Source organism: Drosophila mauritiana, chromosome X, assembly GCF_004382145.1.
Source record: "Drosophila mauritiana strain mau12 chromosome X, ASM438214v1, whole genome shotgun sequence".
NCBI lineage: Eukaryota > Metazoa > Arthropoda > Insecta > Diptera > Drosophilidae > Drosophila > Drosophila mauritiana.
This window is the reverse complement of record NC_046672.1, coordinates 18,185,434-18,195,024: the sequence shown is the minus strand read 5'-3', so window position 1 is coordinate 18,195,024 and position 9,591 is coordinate 18,185,434. Positions and strand designations below refer to the sequence as shown.

The window sequence follows — 9,591 nt, the reverse complement described above, 5'->3', positions numbered from 1 at the left end:
GTGGTAGCAGACCATATCGAGTATACGCCACGTTGCCTGCCAGTGACAGGCGAAATCCACTCAAAAGCACCGCTCACCCGTCGCCGCACAGCATTTAATATGATTTGAAACTGTGATCTGCTTGTGGCATTTATTTAATGGGAATGGAAGCGTTAAGCAAACCGCCAACCGAACCGCAAAGCAAAAAAAAAATACAGAACACCTTTACTCCTTTTGCGGGATATTGGCCAACAACTTTAACCCTCGACGGCTCAGCGGGACATTTGCAATCGAAATGATAAGAAAGAGTCGCTTACCGTTTCGTTATATTGATTATAGCCAACGGTAAGTTAACCTATAATTACATTACAAAATTAATCTAGTTAAATATGCATCAAAATTGTACCATAATTGCACTCTTGTCGAGTAAATTGCATTGTGCACTACGCCATTTGCGGTTCATGTTTCATCATCCAATTGAGTTAAGTCAAGTTAGACAACTAAAAACATACATATGCACGGAATATTTTGCGTAATTATTTTAGCAGCCAGGAAAGTGTATAATAGCTCTCGATTTTTTCGTGCTTACTAATTCACAAATTAGTTTTGCCGAAAGTTTCCATTCCTAGGGGGGGTGGGGGGTTTTGCCAAAAATAGCGTCACCGCCGTGTGGTTAAGAGCGTGGGCATCAATGACGCAGGCAACGGGCGGGAAATCAGGGGGGGGGTGGGGCGGGGCATGTGGCACGCAAGTCGCCGTATGAACCGCTGGGAAAAAAAAGAAAAGAAAAACAAAGAAAAGCGGAAAATCGAAACGTCACCAGACACAACAACGTCAAGAAGCTGAAGGTGTATTTACGGGCCAAGCCTCCGCCGCTGTCTTCTTCCTGCCCCTGCCGCTGCCCCTGCCCCTCACCTTGCCCCATCCCTGGCCCTTTCGCATTCCCATGCCATTTCCATTACCATTTCCCGGGGGAAAGCTCAGACAAAGCGGTTTATGCGTGGGACGCCATGTCCGCGTTGATTGACAGCCCTGAAGACGATCGCTCTGTCTTTGTCCGCCTGCCGCAGTCTGTCTCGCTCTCGCACCCAGAGAAAAAAAAGTATGCCGGAAAATCACCTTCATTTGAGTATTTAAGGGCTTTGAAACCGGCTTTTGGCGCCCAAGCTAGCATTCGCTTTGACCTACAAAGGCTTTTTAATAAATCCCAAAACGGACGTAGAGCAATGAAAAGTTTAAATATGTGGTCATTTATATGTAGAAAATAATCAAGTATTAATTATTATTTAACATGAAAATACATTGAATGTAATAATATATACATTTGAGGTTATAAATCTGCAAAGCTGTCGAAAAGTATGCCACTATATCTGCAAATTGTAAGCCAATTTGCTCAAGATTCCACTTTTGTTGCATACTTTTGGCCTTTTTTTAAATTTTCAGGTGCATCTTCTTGGCTGACTGAAGTTGGATCCACTAGTTCAACTAAATCACGGCATAAACCCGGCGCCCGCTCCGCCCAACCGCTTAGATAAACACGCCCACCCACCACCACACGCCCGCCCACACACACGAACACACAAATACATGTGAATGAACACACGCGGGTGTAGTGCAAAAATTGAGTTGACGCCTGGCAAGCAAACTTAAGCTGTCATCCGCATGCCTGGAAAAGCGGAGGAAAAGCGGGGGAAAAGCGAGGGAGAAGCGTTGGAAAAACGCGCGGCGGGCACACATGCAATGGGATGGGATGGCTCGGTGATGGGTTTCCGTGAGGTCGACTGGTGTCATGTTTACGCGGCGTTGCCACGCGACAACTTGTTGCACGTCCTGGCCCACCCACTTCCACTCCCACTCCCACTCGTCCTTTCTGCTCCCTCCGATCCTTGGAGCCGCAGTAGGAAACATTAACGAAGTGGGGAACCAGAAATGGGAAGCCAACTTTCAGAGCTGAGTCCACAAAAGGCCTGGTGCCATGCTCGTTACTCTAAATACTATCAAAAAGCCGCACAAATAAAAATATAAATATTAAAGAAAAAAAGGGAGAAAAAACGGGAAAATGACACTGAACATATCAACAGATTGTCAACATGTTGATACCATTTCCTTTTAATCTGATAAGCCCTTGTTTGTGACATAAAAACGAGCTATTTCGCTATTATTAGAATAACATTTATTGTGCAAATTGCCGGCGCTTATTACGAGATGAAAATTCAAGGGATTTGCAAGCCACTTATTATGTTTTTAAGCCCACAATTATTGGTATTTATAAATTCTAATGTGAAACCTCTTCAATTAATTGCATCGTGGGCGGATAAAATGAAGCCCAATCCAAAGATGCAGTGCTAATTTTTGAAACATTTGCCAGAAAAGAGCTATACCCCGGGGATAGAGTATCTTTAAGATGGGAAGGTGACGACGGAATATCAACGAACACAGCCCAATCTCTTAATGATTTTAATTAAGAAAGTTTACCTCCCATCCACCAACTACTTCCGTCAACTTCATCCCAATCCCTGCCAACCCTGCCATCTCTTCCCTCACATGCTCACGAACTTGACCAGCTTTCGAGTGCTCCTCCGGAGCAGCACCTTGCCCAGGGGCTGGCCGAAGCCCTCGAACTGCTGGTAGACATGCAGGCCCCGCACCACCGTGGCATGCACCACGCCCCGCAACCTTTGACCCGCGTACGGTGTGGCCTTCGTCGCCGTGTAGAGCAGCTCCGGGCCCACGGTGAACTCCTCGTCGGGACTCCACACACAGAAGTCGGCATCGTAGCCCTCGGCAATGCGGCCCTTCGAGGCGGACAAGCCGCACAGATTCGCCGGCTCCTGGCACATCAGACGATGGATGTCCGCGATGGTCAGGTTGGAGGGTCCTGGAGAGAAGAGGAGATGAGTTCCTGTACCATCAATACAATTTCAATGTATCTACATGTAATTGTATATATTTGAAATAAATAAATATTTCAAAAAAATTATTTGAAAACTACTTCGTAAATGATATATTCTAATTGCAACCGAAACTTGCTGGTTTCCGGATATTCATTGTGATAATGGTAAGCTGAATATTTCAATTTAATTGAAATGTAAAACAGATTAAAAACTTTTAATTGTGTCGGAACTTTGTGGTTTCAGGAGTCCTATTTCGAATAGGGAGATAAACTAGAAATAATTATTATATTTGTTGACTAAGCCCAATTAAAATATATTTAATTTTTCCTGAGTTTTTCTAGCCTTCTATTCCTATTATGATGAAAGTGGTGCAAACTCTGTCAATACCCTTTCCAGATAATACATTAACAACCCTTTCTCCAAACGACATATTGCGTAATAAACAAGTTATGATTGCGTGCACAACTTTGGCGGTTTTAGCAGACAACTAAGTGTCGAAATTAATTTGCTTCTAACACCAATTAAAATATGCACTAATAAATTTGGCATTGTATGCACAGCAAATAGAACAGCAATAGAACTTCCTGGAACTTCCAGTAACTTCCAGCACGCACGCAGTCAGTTCTCAGAAATCGAGTAATGCTTCGGCTCATGCGGCGTATACTTGATATTTGCCATTCACTCTCCCTCAATTAGCACTAATGTGGCTTGGATTGCTTACCTCGCCGATTGGCCGCTGTCCAAACGACCGGCAGGCTGAGTTGCAGCGAATTGATGCCCGGCCACGCCCTCAGGAAGTTGCCACGCCCCCTTCCGCAGGTGAGGGCGCGTGCGCCCGGCGTCGCCGGCGAGTGATCGCTGCCAATCATCCGGATGGCTCCGCCCAGCCTCAGAGCCAGCCACAATCGCTCCTGATTGCGACGCTCTCGAATCGGTGGCCAGGTCTTGAACTCCGTGCCGCAATCGGGCACATCCTCGGCCGCCAGGGCCAGGTAATGCGGACACGTGTCCACCGTTAGATTCCCGCCCTGCCGGCGACACTCCTCCACCAGCGGTAGACTTTCGCCGCTGCTGCAGTTGAGGATGTGTATGCAGCGCCGCGGGTGGCGAACCGCCAGCCGGCAGAGTAACTGCGTCGCGGAGATCTCCATTTGGGGTGGACGGGTCACCAGGAAAGTGCCATACTCCCGGGGCGCCTCCTCGTCGGGATGGATTTCGGTGGTCAGTGGCAGCTCAGCATGCACCTGTCGCAATGGAAAACGCAGGCACTCAATTAAGCCAAATCTTTGGGTTCTCAATCAGATAAGATGGTTTAATGGGAAAACCCTGTGCAGAAATGGATGCAGTATTGCCATGGTTGTTATCTATAGTCTACACTAGTGATCCGTTTTTAAACATCGACTCACCGCTACGACTGCTTCCCCTTCAGCCTGCTCCTTGTCCAACTGGGAAAGAGCCTCCTCCAGCTGAGATTCGTTTACGGCGGGAAATTCCTGAGAGACGGGCGCCGCGGGATCGCACAATGTGCACTGCAGACCCATGACACCGGCACCCAAAAGCGGAGCCAGCTGATCCCCGTTTCCGGGCACTAGTCCGCCCCAAAAACCCACGTCCACGTAGATTTTTCCACGGGCCGTCGACGTTTTGGCCTTCAGATGGGCCACGCTAACGGTGGGTGGTTGGGCGTTGGTGGGTCGGTCGATGATTGTGGTGAAACCACCAGCGGCCGCCGCCTTGGTGGCAGTTGCAAAACCCTCCCAGTCTTTGCGACCCGGCTCGTTGATATGGACATTGGGATCAATCAGACCCGGCATCAGTACGAGGTCCCCGAAATCGTAAACCGATTCGGATTCTGTGTTGTACAAATAGGTGTTGACCTCCTGCGGGGAACGTAGCACTAAGTATGGGGTATTCTAGATGTTATACAGGTGTGTTATAAACGGAGCATAGACTACGTGTATGTTTACCCCTGCGTATAATGCCCTCTGTGTCCACGATGATGCCGCCATGGATCAGGGCATTCTCGCTGCCATCGCCCAGGAAAATTCGCCGGCTGAGAAACAACAGATCCATTCTAAAAGCAGCTGACTACTGAGCGAGTTCCTTCTTCAGTTGGTCTAGTCTACATATTCGTCTATTTTCGGAGATCATGGGAGCGCCTTCTGCGGAAGAGAGCAATTCTTCGAAGCATACCCTGTTCGTGAAGTTGGGTATATCGGACTGAACGTGCACTTAATATATTATACATATATGTATATTATTTTTTGGGTATTATAAAGCAGTAAGTGATAAGCTGAAATAACATTCTATATATGTAGGTGGCGCCACTACACCCATGGTTTATTAAGATAAAAATTTTCTACAATTTTTAATTTTTTTTTTTGTAAATTGGGACTTGCAATCTGTGGAAAGGTAAGAGGCTCTCCCGTTGAGTAATTGAATTCGGGATAGAACTTTTCCGCAGCTCACCTTCTAGTTGCGCCCCCGGTTTTTGGCTTATTAGAAAGTAGAGAAGAAAAACAAAAACGTAAAAACTTTGTTGACCCACAGCGGAAAAGGCCAAAATCTGCTTAATGAAAATCTAAACGCGCCCATCCACCCACTGTTTTTATTTTTTGATCTGTGCGTGTGTTTTCTTTTTGCTGGGCGTTACGTGTGCCGAACTTTATTAAAGTGCTGTGCACAACTTTCAAACGTTTGTGTATTATTTTTTTTTTTAGCTTGTCGGATTTATTTTGTGTTTGTTTAAATTGTGCAAAATATTTTAATTGGTGGCGCCACCCAGTGGGAGCTTAGCAAACCGAACAGGCAAAGGCAACAGTAAGAACAACGGCAAAGGCAACAGCAACAAGACAAAAGTCGCAAGCGAAAGCGAAAACGAACAAGCAGACGAAAATGAAACCGAAACCAATAACGGGCGCAACGAGACGCATACATACACGCCAAACTGACTCCGATTGCGTGTCTGTGTGTGCCAGCGTGCGTGTCAGTGCGTGCGCGTGAGTGTGTGTGAGTAAGAGGGAGAGGGAGCGAACGAGTGAGCGGAAAGACGAATGCAGCGGACGAGCCGAGTGCCGAAATAAAAGAGCTCCACTTGTTGTTGCTGCTGCACGGGGAGAAAATCCTGTGTAATTGAATGAACCACTTAAAGTAGAGTTCATTAGATTACGGAGTCTGACTAATTTTTACTGCCCGTTTAATTGGAATGCTAAGATATGGTAATCCCGTTCGGTATTTACACAAAGGATTGATAATTGTGCTGTTGTTGTGGGTTTGTCAAAGCCTCTTCCAATATTTAGCTGTTTTCGAGATGTAATTACAACTTTTAGATTCCAAAAATTTTTCAGAAACAGATTTTTTTAAATAGTCTCATTTTGTAAAATTAATAAAATCCCGTCCACATATGCCTTTCATTTCTTGACATTCTGCAGAAAGTTTGTGTCCTTTGGTTTTTGTGTTAAAAATATCGATTAAAACTTTGGAAATTGTTATTTATTCGGTTTTAAGTAATTTGTAATGCATTAAATTTCATTATTGTTTTTTAATTTATCACAATTGTTTTAACTATTGTCTAATTTCTTGATAAATTTAGCTTTCCCTATAAAGTAGCATAAACTTGCATTTTTTCGTTAACATAATCCGAACATGAATAAGCTTTTTCACCAAAGGATTCCGAGGACATTAAGGATACATAATTCTTAAGAGAAATGGTTTTATTTTATTCTTACAGCATACTTTTGGACATGTGACTCAAAAAGTAAAGTTATTTCTTAAAAACAGCTTAAGGACTTATTACCTTAAATAAGATATAAACAAGAGTGAATGCTATAGTCGAGTTTCCCGACTATCAGATACCCGTTACTCAGCTAGTCGAAATGCGAACACGAAATTTCATAATTTTTCTGGAATATCGATAGAAATTGGGAATTAAAAGGTGTAAGGAGGTTTGTCGCTAGTGTTTTTGATATACCTATAGAAATTGGCTAGAAAAACGATAAAACGAAGAAAAATGAAATCATGTTTCAAAAGTGTGAAGGTGGTAGTTTTGGGCGGCTTCAGAGTGGGCGTGGCAACATTAGGAAACAAACTTGCGCTGCGTTTATGTCTCTGGAAACTGCATGCCTAATCTAATCATACTTTCTTGTAAAGTTCCTGATATAGAGGCGTTCATACGGACAGACGGCAGTTCGACTCGGCTATTGATCCTGATTAAAAATACATGTATATACTTAATATGGTCGGAAACGCTTCCGTCTGCCTGTTACTTACTTTTCAACGAATCTAGTATACCCTTTCACTCCACGAGTAACGGGTATAATTAAAAAAAAAGATTTTATACAAGAAAGCAAGCTGAAATTATTTGTTGCTTATATACTAATTTAAAACAAAAAATTATTTATTTATAAATTATTGCTCTCACTGATTTTTTGCAGTGCAGCTGGCCGGACGCTGTTGCTGCTGCTGCGTCTGCCGCTGCTGGCAGATACACACGTACACTTAACACGCACACAAACGGAGCGATGATGAGGCTGCACCGCACCTGCCCCCCGCCGCTCCTCCTGTCGCTCCTGCAGCGTGCTGCCGAAGTTTGGGGAGGAAGGACTCGTGCGTTCGGGTCGCCTCGGCTGCTGTCGGCCGCCGTCGCTGCCGCCGCTCGGCTGGCGGAGTCGCGTTCATTCTCGTGCTCATCGTCGTCGCTGCTGGCCGCACACATTCTCGCATCGAATCGAGTCGTGTCCTGCGAGTCCTCAGCCTCTGCGAGCCAGGATTCACTGCTCTTTGGGCAGCAACGCGACAACAAGTTGAACTCGGCTCGAGCGCAGCTACCAACGACCATCATCAACTGGCCAAAAGCACCTGGCGCTAATCCGTCGCTATAAACACGACAGTCGAAAACATAACCAATTCCGATTGCGATTGCGATCACTTCGAATCGAGTGAATTTCCAGCATTAACGGTAAATCGAAAGTGAACAGACTGACCAAAGCCCCCCCCCCCCCCACTTCACACTCACAAAACCCCTCACCCCGCAGTACATTTGGGCAAATTTGTTTGTTGTGTTCTGCACTTCTTTTTTTTACGGTTCATGAAAGTGAGCATAAAATGCTGTTAAAAGTTGTTGCCGATTTTACATTTTTGATGGTGACGAGAGCGCATTAAAATCGTGTAAAAGTCATGTAGTCTGTTTACCCCGGTTTTTCGAATTTATTTATTTATATATGTATCGAATTTTTTATATCTTTTTTTTTATCCTGCCGCCCATTTGAAAGTGGCAGCGCAAAAGGAAAACAAAGTGCTGGAAAATCATAAATTCTATTGGCGATTGGGGCGGCAAACGTGTGTGCGTGTGTGGGGGGGAATTTGTCAATTTTTACGAGCGATGGCTGGATGCATCGCATCCAACCAATGGGGCTGTTAATTGAAAAGAATATAAGCCCCCAGCGACCGGATCCTGATTGATGCCCATTGTTAGGCAATGGGGCGATAATCGAGTTGGGGCATCTTAATGCCAGTCCGCCTTTGATACTCCCACTGTGTGTGTGTGTGTGTGTGGTGGTGGCATAATGCATATTGTTGGGGCATTATTAGTTTCGAGCTCGTAAGCCCCAGAAATGTAGTGCTTGAATGCTTGAACAAAAACATGCGGGTTTAATACGAATTTCGAAAATTACCAAGCAAAGATCTTAGCAACTCTCGTTTTCCCGGAATCGAAAACTTCGGCCATATTTGTACAATGCATAGTTTCTAGTTGTGTAAGAAGTTTTGAAATGAGAGCAAAAACAATAAAGTCAGTGGAAAATAGAGAAAGCGACTTCAAACCCATTTCCATCAACCCCCCTCCCCCCATTTGACTTTCCCCTTCGATTCGGCGAAATTAATTGCCTCTGAAACCAAATGAAAAATTTTTTTTAATCTTTTTTTTCCGGTGCCAGCAATCGAACGCAAAGCAAAGCGGAGCGAAAATAAATAAATAAAACGTAAAACTCAGCGGAAAGTAATAAAATAAGAGCGGACACGTTCCACGAAAAACCCGGAGGAGGAAGCCAAAGTGTCAAGTAAGCAAACATTTAATTTTGATTTATTATTAATTTCCACACGCCCACACGGAGCAACAGATAGCGCGATTCTGGGCGGGATTCTGCTGGGTGGTGGCCTGTGAGGCTGGCTGGGTGGCATGGGTGGCCCACCCACTTGACGGCTTAATGCTGGTTATTATTTTTACCGTTGGCCGTTGCCACCTGCAGCTATCAAATGAATAATGCAAAAGAGGAAAAGCCGAGACAAGAAAAAAAAAAATAAAAAAAAAAACGAATGAATGAAAAAGGCGAGCGACCGCGGGCCAAAGAAAAGGCAAACGAGCGGGCAAATTATTGTAATTACTATTTTCCATTAGCAGCGAATTTTCGGCATTTTTCTTTTTCACCCAACCACCACAAGAATAAAATCGTAAAAAATGGTACAAAAAAAAAAAACAAAGGAAAAAAAAAGGTAAAAGGACAAAGACAAAAACGACGAAATGCCGAAATGAAAACGAAAGTGGCGCAAAGTTGTGAAATACGTGCGTTTATTTGCGTAAAAACTTGCACTGTTTTTTCTGCCGCTTTTCCTTGCCGATTTTCAGCCCACCACCCATTTCCACCAAGTCATAAAAGGCATCGCGCGCACTGGGGATTTAGTTGGCAAAGGATAAAGGCAGTGCTGGTGGAGCTGGGACTCG

General features: G+C 44.6%; 2 protein-coding genes across 3 annotated transcripts in view; one reads left to right on the top strand and one right to left on the bottom strand.

The window, feature by feature from the left end:
- Positions 1 to 2,042: 2,042 nt before the first annotated feature.
- LOC117148022 (allantoinase) overlaps positions 2,043 to 9,591 on the bottom strand; it is a 39,559-nt gene continuing 32,010 nt past the window's right edge. The window contains exons 2-5 of one of the 2 annotated variants that reach the window (XM_033315192.1): positions 4,841 to 5,035; positions 4,280 to 4,770; positions 3,595 to 4,117; positions 2,043 to 2,857 (exon numbers count right to left, since the gene is read on the bottom strand). In XM_033315192.1, coding sequence (XP_033171083.1) covers positions 2,520 to 2,857; positions 3,595 to 4,117; positions 4,280 to 4,770; positions 4,841 to 4,946 — 1,458 coding nt within the window. In that variant the 5' untranslated portion in view covers positions 4,947 to 5,035 and the 3' untranslated portion in view covers positions 2,043 to 2,519. Of the gene's footprint in view, positions 2,858 to 3,594; positions 4,118 to 4,279; positions 4,771 to 4,840; positions 5,036 to 9,591 lie in introns of those variants that run through there. The other variant, XM_033315193.1, reaches the window with a different exon arrangement.
- LOC117148021 (pneumococcal serine-rich repeat protein) overlaps positions 8,849 to 9,591 on the top strand; it is a 28,287-nt gene continuing 27,544 nt past the window's right edge. Inside the window, exon 1 of the mRNA XM_033315191.1 lies at positions 8,849 to 8,929. The gene's annotated coding sequence lies outside the window, so the exon portion shown is untranslated. The remainder of the gene's footprint in view (positions 8,930 to 9,591) is intronic.